This window comes from Drechmeria coniospora, chromosome 01 (genome assembly GCF_001625195.1).
Source record: "Drechmeria coniospora strain ARSEF 6962 chromosome 01, whole genome shotgun sequence".
NCBI lineage: Eukaryota > Fungi > Ascomycota > Sordariomycetes > Hypocreales > Ophiocordycipitaceae > Drechmeria > Drechmeria coniospora.
Genome location: NC_054389.1, coordinates 5,750,740 through 5,763,835, shown reverse-complemented (window position 1 = coordinate 5,763,835; position 13,096 = coordinate 5,750,740). Strand labels below are relative to the sequence as shown.

Genomic DNA, 13,096 nt, shown 5'->3' with positions numbered 1-13,096 from the left:
GGCGGTTTTTGAAACTGGGGTAGTGGAACGGTGAAGGCAACGAGGCACGGAGCAACTGGAGCCTGACATTTGTCCGGTGCCTCTTTGTCAGATGCACGGTGAAATATTCCGGGGACTATTCATGTTCAGAGGCAGACCCGAGTTCGTTTTAACCCATGATTATTCTTTATTTCCCTCGGTAATCGTGCGTGTTGACCGCATCCGATCCGAGACCATTGTGAGAGGTATGAACGTCTCGTATGGCTTGGGGTTTCAGCCAGACTATTGAACCAAATGTGAACTTCGGCTCGAATATACGTTACATTATTATTGTGCGATCGGCCATTGTAATTGCGTCTCGTTTGGCACTCCAGCTTGGTGGCATTGTGACTGGGTGCTTCTTAGGTGCAGCACTTTTACAGGAGGTGTTATTACTATGGACTGTGGTGCCTGGGCATGGGTACGTACCTTGGATGGTGGTCATGACTTGAGTTCCCACTTGGGAAAATCCAAAACCCAAACCAAGAAAATCACGTTTGAGAACTTTGAACCATCGCACAATCGCTTTCTTGTCTCTCAACACCACGAAGGGATCTGCAATAGCACCTCCTCACCGCGCGCGCCCACGCCCACGCACACAAACACACGCACACACGCACACACGCACGCACGCACGCACACACATACACAATGGTGCAAGGCGCCATCAAGTCATCTACGCGGGCCAAGGCGCCCAAGGCGACACACTCGAAGCGCCAGGTGGCCAAGGTAGCCAAGCCCAAGACCAACAAGGCTGGCGTCGACAAGGCACACAAGAAATTCACTTCAGGCCTCATTGCCAAGACTGAGGCCCTTCTAGGCGAGCGCGCGGGCCACCTGGAACTGATTGGGAAGGGCAAGAAAGGCAGCAAGAAGGCGACAATCAAGGGTGGCTCCAAGAAGTTTGGCTGACCGGTGCCCTGTCGACGCCCAAGGGCCTGCGTTTTCTTTTGTGGATTCTTTCCTTTCATACAGTTGTTGGCAGTGGGCGGGTGGGAAACGGGAAAGCGTTGGGATTGCCTCGACAGCCGAGCTCGGCCATCGTTCTCACCGGCGTCCGACGTCAAACTTTTCCCCCGCAGCGACGGCGTTGAGAATGCCTGCGACAATCTCGAAATCCCGATGCACGTCCACCTTCCAATTCGACACGGCTATCCGAACAGCCTTTGAACCCCCCCACGATGTCTCGCTCACGTACATCTGCCTCGTCTCGTTGATGCGGTCGACGAGCACGTCGTTCAGCATGTCGTCCTTGGCTCTGAAAAGCACAATCATGAAGATGTCATCTAGGGATGCCGATCCATCTGGCAAGAGCTCATAGTGCGTCGAGTCCCGCAAGAAGGCGGCTATTCGGCGAGAGATGTCAACCATGGCGGCCACCAACCGCCCAAAGCCGGCCTTCCCCTCGTTTAGTATGGCCGCATACAAGGGAAGGGCTCGAAAGCGGCGCGAATTTTCGAGGCCGATGTGGAGGGGAGAGGGAATGCTCGAGCCAGGGCCGGACGAGAGATAGGCGGCGTTGGGATTGGCGAAGACGGACGAAAGAATGGCAGGGGAACGGGTGTAGAACATGCCGCAATCGTACGGCTGTGATGCGTCAGCCTTTTGGCGTTCATGGGCTCCCTCGAGGAAGAGAGAGAAAGGGGGGAGTTGGAGCTGCAGGGCAGTTCATTCCTGTACGCACGAGGTTGAGAATTTTGTGTCCGTCGACGGTGATGCTGTCCGCGAGCTCAATTCCTTGAAGGCGTCGGTGGAGAGGAGAATATTCGTCAACCAAGCCGAGAAGGCGAGTGAAAATGCCAAACGCTTCTTGGTCATCAGCCTTCTGGTATATGCCATGGACCTTGGGTCAATGCGGGAGGACCAGACGCACCTCCGTCGACGTGAATCCAGGATGCGTACTTGTCGGCCAGAGCTCTCACTCTGCTCCACTCGGCCGTGCCTTCGAGGGCATACCGGCCCGTGTTGACGTCCCCGGCACTGATGGCGATGATGCTCGCGACGCCGGGTCGCTGCAGTTCGCGCTCGAGGCGGTCGATATCGAGCCTCCACGGCTCCTTGCCGCCGAGGCCGAGGTCCTTGACGCAAGCCCTTCCGATGCCGACGACGGCGGCGGCTTTGGCCAGCGAGCTGTGGCCAACGCTCGTGAGCACTTGGATCTCGTCGACGGCGGCCCGACGGCACGCGGACAGCAGCCCCAACTCGGCGACACCGGCGGCGACTCCCGCGCGGCGGAGCCTACTCTCCAGGACGGCTTCGCGCCCGCAAGCGAGGCCGAGGACATTGCTCGCCGTCGCGCCCGTTGTCAGCGTCCTGCCTGGCCAGTCGGCCGGCCGCAGGCGCAGCAGGGCGGCGAGCATTCGCAGGGAAGCATCCTCGACGGCCGTGGCGACGGACTGGGTCGGGAGGTGAACCTGGACGTTCTGGTCGAGGCGGGAGACGACGTTGTCGGCCCACTCAGCGACGGGGAGGACGCCGCCTGTGACGAAGCCGTAGTATCGGCTGGTGCGCGCCTGACCTGTCAGCGCTGGTACTATGTCGTCGAGGATGTGCGCGACAACGGCGGCCGCAGGGAGGCTCTCATGCCCGTGCGACAAGTGCCTGTCGGTGACGGCGGCGAGAGCTGCTTCGGCGGACTGGATGGCGCTCAAGGTGGGGAGCGTCGGCGAATCGACGGCGTCATCGGACTTGAGTCGTCGCTCGAGGCGCCGCGCAATGGCCGTCGGCTCTAGCGTGTCGTCTGACATGGTGCTTGCGAGCTGTGCATCGGCGGAGGCGGGTGATGAAGCAGCTGACGATCGATGCTGTGGATAAGGTCCCCTCCATCTGGCGGGTGCAGTCAGCATACCCCGCTCAAGCAGTGCTTCAGACGTTTGCTCCCACTTGGCTCCCGAAGAATGACGACCATGGTTTGCGAAGGAAAAAAAAAGGCGGTTCATCTCGGGGGATTCGAGTCTGTGCTGGCGACTCCCTGGTTCCGAACGGCGCTGATGTGGCAAAGGGGAGACGTGAGGGCTCGACGGCCCATGGCAGGCATGGACGTCGCAGAGAGGGAGACGACGGATCGATGGAGGGAGAGTGTAGAATTTCATGATGCTATCCTTTCTACTATCCTGCATGTGCTGCGAACACGGAGGCCGTGTCGGAAAATGCACGCAACGTATGCTCCCCGCACAACGATGCTCCCCGCACGACGATGCTCCCATCACAACAATGCTCCCACCACCGCCCGTTCGCGACGTCAAGCTGGGGCCGCCGTAGCAGCCCCATCCGGCGTCGAGGTGTCTAAATGTTCAAAACGGCACCGCTCTCGGATATCAAGTCAGAATATTCATCAGGCTACCACACACATGCACATGCATCACAGCTTGGCCGCCTCGCCGACCTCGCCAATCTTATACTTGGCGCCGTACCGCTCCAGCACGCTCTCGCTGTGGTACTTCCAGAAGGCCTTGGTCGCGTTCTTGCCAGCGAAGCGCTTGAGCACCTTGTCGCCGCCGGGGTGCTCATCCATGAACTCTGTGCAAGCAATTCGTCAGCAGCCGTCTCTCCTTTTATCTGCGAGCTCGGGAGGAGCGGGAGCTTGAGGGGACGGAGGAGGGAATCACGGCAAGGCAGGAGGGTCGAGGCCGGCAACGTACTCGTCAGGTCGTAGACGCCGTTCTCGACAATCAGCCAGTAGCCGTTGTCGGCATCCTTGTGCTGGCCGACGTCGGCCGTCGTGAACTTCTTGTCGGACGACATGGCGTGACGGTGTCGAGGTGTGGACGGAGGGGGGGGTGTGAGAGGTCGGATATGGTGGTGCGAAAGAGCGGCCGGGAGAGCGGCGTAGCGAGATCGGAGATGGGCGAATGAATGATCTAGCTGTGGTGACGACGTGGGATTATTGTTCAGTAAAGAACGTGAGATGAAGGAGAAGGAGAAGCGGTCGAGAGCAGTAGCAAGCAATTAGTTCATGTACGGTTAACTGGTCGTCCTTGCTGAGCCGACCGCCGCTTGTCGTTACCGGCTTGGCGGCATGCTGCAATGGGCCCACTCTTTTTCACTACCTCGGCTCCGGCCTCAGTTGTACATGCAAGTACTGTCACCGTACGGCGTAGGTAATAATAGCATGAGGAAAGTACAAGTAAATGTTCAGCAATTACTCCGCAAGTATCCGTACTCTTGCAAGTAAGTAATTAATTATTACTTACGGAGTATTACTTACAACTAATTAATTACAGTACTTACAGTACCACAGTACGTACGGAGTAAGTACTGTGTTCATTTTCCGGCAAATCTGTACCGCCGACGGGCCGACGTCATGGGGAACACCGCAAGCTTCGCCAATGAGAGCGCTCCCATTGCCAACACAGCAAGGGGCGTCCTTTCGAGATGAATGCAGCCAGTTCTCGCTCCTCTTCCGATCACCAACTCACCACGCCCATTCATTCGTTCTCGCACTCTCCTCCCCGGCCCTTGACTCTCGCGACGCAGACAAGCAGTGGATCGGGAATATTACTTACGTACACTGTATTTGTACACGCAAGTACTGTGCTGTGTATGCACTGTGTATGCACTGTGCATGCACTGTACCTGCATGTGCACCTACGACATGGAGTAATACAACTGCAGATACGCACCCCTTCTCCACCACGACCTTGCATGACGCTGCACAGGCGTTTTGCTAGGATAACATGAGTCCTTGGCGACTATCGTCGTATATTTGTAAAGCGATGATGATTCCGTTGCCGCCGCTCGCGACGACAAGGGACAAGTGACGTGTTTTTCAATTCGCCGCTGCCAAGATTCCGAATCTCGGACGTCAATGATGTGAACAATGTGCTGCCATGCACCTGCCTGCTGCCCATCACATAACCACAGTCTCGATGGGTCTTCGCCTGCGCAAGGCGATCCTGAATCGATCAGCAAAGGCCGACGTGCCGTTGCAGTCGCTTTCTGTCCGCTTCTTCATGGCATCCGGCAGCCATTCGACAATGTTGCCGATCCTGCTCTCGTTCTATCGCCAGCCTTAGTCAAGGGCTGCAAACCTGGCGGTGGCGCATCGCCCACTCCGGGCCGGCTGGCTGGAGTCGACAGTGGAGGGGGAACTCACCGAGGGATGTGTGCTCAGAATCTCGGGCGCCTCGTGCCCACCCGCCTGCTGCAGGGCTTCCATCCGCTGCCAGAAGCCGACGGCGGCGCGCGGGTCGTAGCAGGCCTCGGCCATCATCATGAGACCAATGTAGTCCGCCTCGCTCTCCTGCTTCCGTCCCATAGGCAGGTAGAACAGCAGGTCCTGCAAGTAGAAGCCTCCGACGAAGCTCCACAAGCCGAAGAGCATGAGGCCGGGTAGGGCGCCGGCGAGGAAGAACAAGCTGCCGGCCGTCAGGTTTCCCACCCAGGCGGCCGAGAGCCGTTCGGCGGCGTGCGATGCCGTGTTGTGCGCGATTTCGTGTCCGAGGACGGCGGCCAACGCATCCTCGTTCCGGCAGACGTTGAGGATGCCGCTGTGGACAAAGACCTTGCCGCCGGGGAGGACAAAGGCGTTGGCCGTTCCTGATGGGTCAGGGCACGAAGCCGGCTGTTAACGTCCGAGGCAAAACATCCATCTGCGGCGCGAAACACAGGTCGTCCCAAACAAGGCAAGGAGCGGGCAACGAGGGGCGGACCGAGAACGTACGGTTATCGGCGATGACGCGAATCTCCCAGTCAAGGTCGGCGATGCCGCTCACGGGAATGAGCCGACGCATCACTCTCTTCACCAGCATCGTGCGCGGATCCCAGTCCGAGAGGAAATGGCCACCCTGCTGGTGCACTTGCTGTATCACGGCCTCGGCGGCACCCCGGTTCGTCTGGGCGACAAAGGCATCCGACAGGAAGTTGAAGCGCCGCCGGCCCGTGATGGGCACCGTCTGCGAGTTGTAGAGGTAGAAGGTAACGGCGGCGACGACGCAGCCGACGACAAAGGCCTGCGAGGCGCGTGAGGTGCCGGCGTCGGCGAAGCGGCGGGATAGGGCGTGCGGAACCAGCGGCCGCGCATTTCGGAGGTCATCGTACGGGTCCTTGGACAGTCGCCGGCCGACGTGGGAGAAGCAGCGTGGAGGAGCAACGATGACGACCACCTTTCGAGCCGGCGGACGAGCGAACGAGCGGTCAAGGCGTAAGCACTGCGAGCATGTGGAAACGAAAACAGAGAATGAGCCGCCGGCGGGCGGTGCGACGAGGCGCCTTGCTATCATTGTTGTTGCGATGATGTTGGCGGAAGAAACCAGGCAGGCCGAGGCCGTTTACCGGCATCCAGTCCGGAGCATGGAGGATGAGTGATGTCAACGGCACAGGTGCAGTGCGTACTGGATACTGGAAGGTCTTTGGCTACTATCGATGGACCCGTGCCTGTCAAGTACCTCCCTCTATTAATATGGAGTATGTACTTAAGTACGGTGTACGTGCGTACGTATTTACGCTACGGCACGAGGTACCTACTTATGTGCTGTTGGTGTAACCAAGTAATATGTACTTTGCACTTACTGTGTGAACCTACAGGCCAGAATCAATACAGTGCAGTACTCCGTACCTACTAGGTACTTAAGTACAAGCACAGTACTGTACAGTACATGTACACTAGGTTAGTACCGAGTACATGAAGTACAAGTATCATCGTACTCCGTAGTGCATGTGCGCCCAGGTACAAGTACAGTACGGAGTACTTACTCCGTATGTTCACAGCAAGTTGTGCGGCCAATGGGATATTTGTACTCCGGTATTACTCCGTGCAGCACAAGCATTTACATGTGCAAGTACTTCGTACTCCGTACGGAGTACTCTGTAGTCCGCACTTAATTACATGGAAATATTCATGCTTTGCCACTTTCATAACGGCCCGTCCTCCCGCAGCGCCAAGCCCTGCCGCGTGCTCGAGAAACATCAACTGTTACGCTTGCATGCGAGCAACGTTCTTCCTGCTGATGTAATATCCAATAATTACATATGAACCGTATCCGCATATTCGCGCACCTACAGTACGCACGCCAACACCTGCCTGCATACATTGGCATTGCGGTAGGTTCACAATCCTTCCAATTGTCGCTGCGTCGATGTCATGTACAGATTGGCATGTCGAAGATGGTACGGGCCATCCTGGCGGATCTGCATTGGGGAGGCAGCTCCATCTTACGAGATTCATCTATTAGCTTAAAATCTCTTCCATTCCATCGGCATTGCAACCGATCCACACATGCCAATTACTGGTGCCGGGGCATCGTCTTTCTCACACTCGCATACTCACACTTGCTCCTACTTGCAAATAGATTGGGGCCGTTGTGAAGTAGAACCATGACGTATGGATATGTACGTGCATATTTCAACAGCAGCAACACGTCATTTACTAACCACCACTAGATCGTGCGTTGTTGCCGCTGCTGTTGTTCGTAACACCCACCGGTTGTCGTGCCGATCCGACATCCCCTCGCTGGCTGCCTGCTTGTCTCAGTCTCACGAAATCGTCTCTTCAAGGCACAAGGCAGCACTCCCTTCAGAGCCTCACACAGAGAGTGACGTGACAGAATAGATTACTCTCCTTAAGAGAGGAACTCACCAAACCCACCCGAGCCGCACATCAGATGCGAACGGATGCGTCAACCCTTCACTTGATCCCTTCCTCATCTATATCGAAAGAAATCGTCAAGCATGACCAGTGGCATCTTTCCATCCGTGCCCTCTGTGCCTGGCAAGGAGACGGGCGAGGCTGCGTCCACGTCTACTGCCACGCTCTCCAACACATCATCGGCTACATCGGCTACATCGGCCACGCATGTCGACCTTGAGCCCCCCCACGTTCGGGATACCATCAAATCGCTCCTCCTCACTCCGCACATCGAAGGTGGATACTATGCCCTCACCGACTCGTCACCGACCCTCATTCCGAGTCCCTACCCGCTGACCAGCCTATCTGAAAATACACTGCAACTTGTTGGCGGTCTGCGACCAGACTTTGACCCGGCCGTGCGCCGTGCCTCCTCTTCGATACTCTACTACCTCACCCCCAGAAGTCCCGTTGGCAGCTTTCATCGCAATCGCAGCCGCATCGTCCACACCCTTCACCGTGGTCGTGGCTGTTATGTTCTCATACACCCTGATCGTCGTGTCGAAACATTCGTTGTCGGTTGTGAAATTCAATGCGGGGAAAAGTTGCAGTGGGCTGTCGACGGGGGAGTCTGGAAGGCGAGCTACCTGTTACCGAACCAAGATGCGACCAGCCGCTGCTTGGACGTCCACGATGAAGAGCTGCTCATCTCGGAGACCGTCGTTCCAGGGTTCGAGTACGCCGACCACGAATTTCTCTCCAAAGACAAACTTTCTCAACTCCTGCCTGAGGAACTGGCTGAGAGATATGGCTGGTTGGTAAAGCATTGATCAGAGGCACGCAATCAACAAAGTCTTCAGCCGGTATTTCCACCCACGATAGCTGTTGAAACGAGATAGATCACAGGCTCACGGTGGTCATATGCTCGTAGGATTTGAGAGTAAATCATAACGCGAGGAGGAACAAAGTTGCATTGTAGGATCACGCCACAAGCCGTCTCCTCCACCACGACACGGCATCATGAATTGGGCCAATGCCGGCGTCGGCGGCTTTTGACGGCAACGGGGAAGCAAAATTCCGCCCTCGTCCATGTCCAGGTGTCCCGGCCTGCTTCAACGATTTATCGTCTGACGTGCAGTACCGTGCAGTGCGCATGGAACAGCACAGTGGGGAGGGGGATGATGTGTGGACATGAATCAAATGCCTGCCGCTGCTGCCTTCAAGTCAATTCGAGTTTCTCGTCATCGTCATCCAAAATTTGGTCTTGGTATCGGCCCCTCCCCAGGGAACGGTTTTCTTCCCCACACGACAAAGATTGGCATGTACGAGTGTACTTTTGAGTCGGAAATCTCTTGTCGCACATCAACCAACGATACCTGGCAACGTCAGTCAGAAGACGCGGCGCATTGCGACGGGGAGCGTCCGGCGGGAAATCGCAGTCCACGTCAGGCAGCCATGAGCCGGCTCACCTCGATTTGTGCTGCACTCCAGCCATAGGTCCTGTTGAAAAGACTGTAGGAAAAGCCGCTGAGTCCTTGGAGGAGGTTTCTCTCCCACATGAGGCCCAACTTATTGATCATCTCATCCTTGGCCCAAGCATTCGTCGGCATTTTGAAGATGCGTTCTTGGACGTCCACGAACCCAACGCGCTCGTATATTTCCTTCAGAGTAGAGCCCAGGATGGTGGGCCGGTCGCATTGCTCGCCGGCCGCCGTGATCTTGTGAAACCAGGTCGAGAATGGACCGTCGGCCCTCATGGTACCGTCATCGCAGAGGATAGTGCTGTCTGTCTCTTGCGATTCGAACCAACCGCCGGGTTCGAGCAGGTCGAAGGCTTGCTGGGCAATCTGTTTTTCAAACGACGACCAGCAGCCAAAGGTGATCCGCGTGTGGATGTAGTCGAACTTTTGAGAGTACTCCCAGGGATCGGACCTACGGTGTACCGGAAACGTGTTAAAACGAATCGTGCCAAACAACAGAGGCACCGGCACGGCCACCGGCACGAGCACGGGCAAGGGGTCACCGAAGAGTGGACGACGTACGAGTCTTCCACGTAAAAGCAAACATTCGGGGGCACCTGTTTAGGTTGAATAGGCGACAAGTCGGTGGCGATGATTTCCGAGTTGGGAAAGAGATCGCCCATCTGGATGGCCCAGTCACCAACCCCCGTCGCGACATCGAGTATCGTTCTCGGCGGAGTTGCCTCGGAGAGAGGCGCAAAAAAGAGTCGGTCTCCGAAGAGCTTTTTCAACGCCACACCCTGGAGTTCCAGTCGCTCTTGCTCCTGCGCATCATTCGGGAAAGCATATGCTAGCATGGCTTGTCAGCTGGGATGGGAAGGAACGACCACCGTGTCAAGTGCAACGTCAGGGAAGGTGCGGCCGATGAAGGAGATAGGTACGCATGTACATGCCATGCCTCCTTTGCCCTGCCATGCACGGGTGGAAAGGAATTAATTACTTACATCCCGCCCGGTACGCATGGTAGGTGCGGCCAAATTCCACCGGAAAGTTTTGCACGCTCTCCGTCAAGGACTCGGACGATTCTCTTCTGAGCGAGCCATGCCCTTGTCAGTCGAAACATCCAGCGTCCCATCGATCCTCTTGACGCCTTTGGGGCACTCACAACTTGTCTGATGTCGCCTGCCGTAGTGGCAACAACCAAGATTAGCACGTCAAGACGAACCCGTTCGTTCGGCAAAGGGCACAACGCCTTACACCCTCTTCCATCATCGTGCTGTCCTGTCCCTGTCCGGGAGAAGGTATGCAGCCAAAGGTGAACTGATAGTGTTGCAAGTTGGACCCCCCTCCGTCACCACCCTCGACCTTTCCTTTGCCAGACTTGCTGTCCATGGCCGTCGTCAGCTCCTGCTTGGACTTGACTGGTGTGCCTTCTTGGATACACGGCCATCCATGGGTCAGATCGCTGAGCGCTGGACAAGGGCAGCTGTGACTACGGCTCGTTACCTTGTTCGATATGAGCAACAGAAAGGTGAGTTGAATGAACGATGGTGTCGAGGACGATGTGGATGTGGCGTTATTTATAAGAGGCAACGAGGTTGGGTAGGTACGAGTACGACCTAGAAGTACAACGGTTTGACGGCAGGAAACGAGCCAAGAGCATAGCCGAGGGAGAGGTTCAGCACACGGGAGGCAGGATCAACGGCCGGCATTGAGAAGGAGACGCTTCAGATCCGAACCGCGGTTGGGAGAAATACGGACGGCTCGCTGCCTGCCTCCGAGCATAGAATCCCGACTCCCCCGTGTCTCGGTCTGAAATTCCGACTGAGTCGTGCCAGCACCAGTCCTCTCACTCGACTGGGTCGAGTACGGAATAGCAGGCTGACTAGGAGCTCCGGGGCCCTAGGTGTCTAGCATCGGCCAGGACCAGAACGTGCTCGCGTCGGTGGTGTGCATACGGCTGCATATCCACAACAAACCAACGGGGAAGCCACCTCCTCGGCTGCATCCACTCGCGCTCTCCACTCTGGAATTGCGGTTCACGACAGCTCACATGCGGTCAAGTGGCAAGGCGCAACGGCCGATCCAGACAACGATTTGCCACGTTTCTGCCACAAGAGAGTTGCCCTTTCTGGACGGGAATTCTCTTCCGCCTGCTCCGCATATCTCCTCAAGCCACGCCCTTCTTGATTCCAACGACTGGCCCGTCTCCCGTCCAACTACCCGACATCGAGCCGTTCATGTTGCTCGTGTAGCAAGGCCTCATCTTGCCGTCCTAGGATGCCAGACGGCGGTCGGTGTACGAGAACGAAAAGGGTCGGGCAATCTCCCCCGACATTGGCGAGCGGGGCCATTTTCAACCGTGCTAGGGTCATGGCCAAGCGTGGATGGCAGCCCGGGACTGAACAGGGTGGTCCTGTGCCGTTCGCGGCTGGTGCCACCAACACACCTTGACGCCCAAGATAGCACCCGAACCAAACCTGTGGGAGTCCCGACTGTCCGGGTCGGCACCATCCAGCTTGGCCCGGCTCCGCTGCTATCGTTTGCTGATGCTGTCACAAACACGACGACGGGCCCGACTCACGGGAAGAGGCGTGGCTGACCCTGCGAGTGTCTGACCTGTCAAGTGCGAAACAAGCGTGCGAGATGCACGCAGAAACACGCCGCTTGGCCAATCGACCCTCCTCCTCCTTTCTTTTTCCCCTCCGCTCCACGCGCTCTATTTCGGGCGGCAGTCGTGCGGCTGCAGGCTAGGGAGTGGAGTGTGATATGCCACTGCAAGTACTCCGTACACGTGCAACTGTCGTTGCAGCTTCCGGCGTCGCAGACGGAGACGGGACCAACGATGGCTCGTTCATGACGTAGCTCTCCCTTGGTGATGACGGGATCAAGCGTGGCTGATGAACCATAGTACGGCGTGATAATCGGTCCACCCCAACTGCCCGAATCATACGGGCCGCATCCGCCATCGCGCGCTCACCTGCAACAGTGTCACAAGCAGCATTAGACGGCCTCTGCAGCGAGCACCGATACGTGTAAGACGTCTGCGCACCCAAGGAACACACCTGCAATACATGCATGCACACGCTCGACCCCAGCCAGAGACGGGTGCGTCGTTTCGAGATGACGGAGCGTTGCATATTACGAGATTGAAACGATAGGATACTCTGCCAAGGATCTTGACACCATCATCAGAGGCACTTTCTGTACAGACTCGCATGTGGGAAGCCATCAAGGTCGTCAGCGAACCGAGCTTCATTGTACCATCTCCCTGCATCCTACTCTACCTTGCTTTTTTGCCGCCATCCACAACCAGCTAAACGCGATGGATGAAAAGAGGACGGCAAAAGAAACCTGTTTGCGGACTTTTCTGCCGTTGCGGTCCCCCGTTGCGGTCCCCCATTTGAGCCGCCGCCAAAGCCTGTTCCATGCACATTCTGGGGATGTGGAGGTGGCCATCGCAAATTGGCCAGCTCGTCCCGACGGTATGGTACCCGTTACCGACCAAGCCGTCATGGCTGCTGGGCGGATCCAGCAGGTTCCCGTTATTATCAGCAGGGTGCATCCCTGCGATCCGGCCAGCTGGGACGTGGACCAACGGGAACGAGGTCCACAAGGCGACCGTGCAAGTACGGGAACAGATGCTGATGCAAAGGGGTCATCTCCAAGCCCGTACTTGAACGCACCGAGCATCCACACGTTGGATCCCGTCTTCGGGCTCGCGGGCGTGACGAGGTACAAGCTCTACTCGTTCATGTACGCGCAGTCCAAGTGCGCGTAGCCCATCGGGCTATTCAAGCTGTCCGTGCCGTGTACCACTGAGCGACACAGCTGCAAGGCGGCACGGGCAATTTTGGGGGCCCGGCAAGGGTATCTCATGCCACCCCGCAGGCGATTGGGCATCTATCTTCGCATTACCATGTCCCCAAGCATTGGTGGCGAGTGCATGGGCATCAATGCATTTGGCCGGGCGACACATCTCGTGTTCGGTGCAGACGTGCGCCGGCCGCAAGCGACATCTGCCCTTGGCCATGCACCATGCTGGTTACCAAGC

General features: G+C 57.1%; 6 protein-coding genes across 6 annotated transcripts; 2 read left to right on the top strand and 4 right to left on the bottom strand.

The window, feature by feature from the left end:
• Positions 1 to 669: 669 nt before the first annotated feature.
• Positions 670 to 930, top strand: DCS_01457 (putative protein family UPF0390; the record flags this gene model as incomplete). Its single annotated transcript, XM_040798789.1, has 1 exon — positions 670 to 930. One exon carries the CDS (start codon positions 670 to 672, stop codon positions 928 to 930), a length of 261 nt encoding a protein of 86 aa, XP_040659672.1.
• A 135-nt stretch (positions 931 to 1,065) lies between these two features.
• DCS_01456 (uncharacterized protein) lies at positions 1,066 to 2,765 on the bottom strand (the record flags this gene model as incomplete). Its single annotated transcript, XM_040798788.1, has 3 exons — positions 1,066 to 1,605; positions 1,703 to 1,824; positions 1,892 to 2,765. The coding sequence occupies 3 exons, from the start codon at positions 2,763 to 2,765 to the stop codon at positions 1,066 to 1,068; spliced, it is 1,536 nt and encodes a 511-aa protein (XP_040659671.1).
• Positions 2,766 to 3,379: 614 nt separating this feature from the next.
• Positions 3,380 to 3,762, bottom strand: DCS_01455 (cytochrome b5; the record flags this gene model as incomplete). Its single annotated transcript, XM_040798787.1, has 2 exons — positions 3,380 to 3,537; positions 3,660 to 3,762. The coding sequence occupies 2 exons, from the start codon at positions 3,760 to 3,762 to the stop codon at positions 3,380 to 3,382; spliced, it is 261 nt and encodes an 86-aa protein (XP_040659670.1).
• Positions 3,763 to 4,867: 1,105 nt separating this feature from the next.
• Positions 4,868 to 6,239, bottom strand: DCS_01454 (uncharacterized protein; the record flags this gene model as incomplete). The annotated part of the gene is made up of 3 exons (XM_040798786.1): positions 4,868 to 5,017; positions 5,114 to 5,556; positions 5,681 to 6,239. The coding sequence occupies 3 exons, from the start codon at positions 6,237 to 6,239 to the stop codon at positions 4,868 to 4,870; spliced, it is 1,152 nt and encodes a 383-aa protein (XP_040659669.1).
• A 1,447-nt stretch (positions 6,240 to 7,686) lies between these two features.
• On the top strand, positions 7,687 to 8,412 carry DCS_01453 (DUF985 domain-containing protein; the record flags this gene model as incomplete). The annotated part of the gene is made up of 1 exon (XM_040798785.1): positions 7,687 to 8,412. The coding sequence occupies one exon, from the start codon at positions 7,687 to 7,689 to the stop codon at positions 8,410 to 8,412; it is 726 nt and encodes a 241-aa protein (XP_040659668.1).
• Positions 8,413 to 9,027: 615 nt separating this feature from the next.
• Positions 9,028 to 9,899, bottom strand: DCS_01452 (methyltransferase domain-containing protein; the record flags this gene model as incomplete). Its single annotated transcript, XM_040798784.1, has 2 exons — positions 9,028 to 9,514; positions 9,625 to 9,899. The coding sequence occupies 2 exons, from the start codon at positions 9,897 to 9,899 to the stop codon at positions 9,028 to 9,030; spliced, it is 762 nt and encodes a 253-aa protein (XP_040659667.1).
• Between the last annotated feature and the right edge of the window lie 3,197 nt (positions 9,900 to 13,096).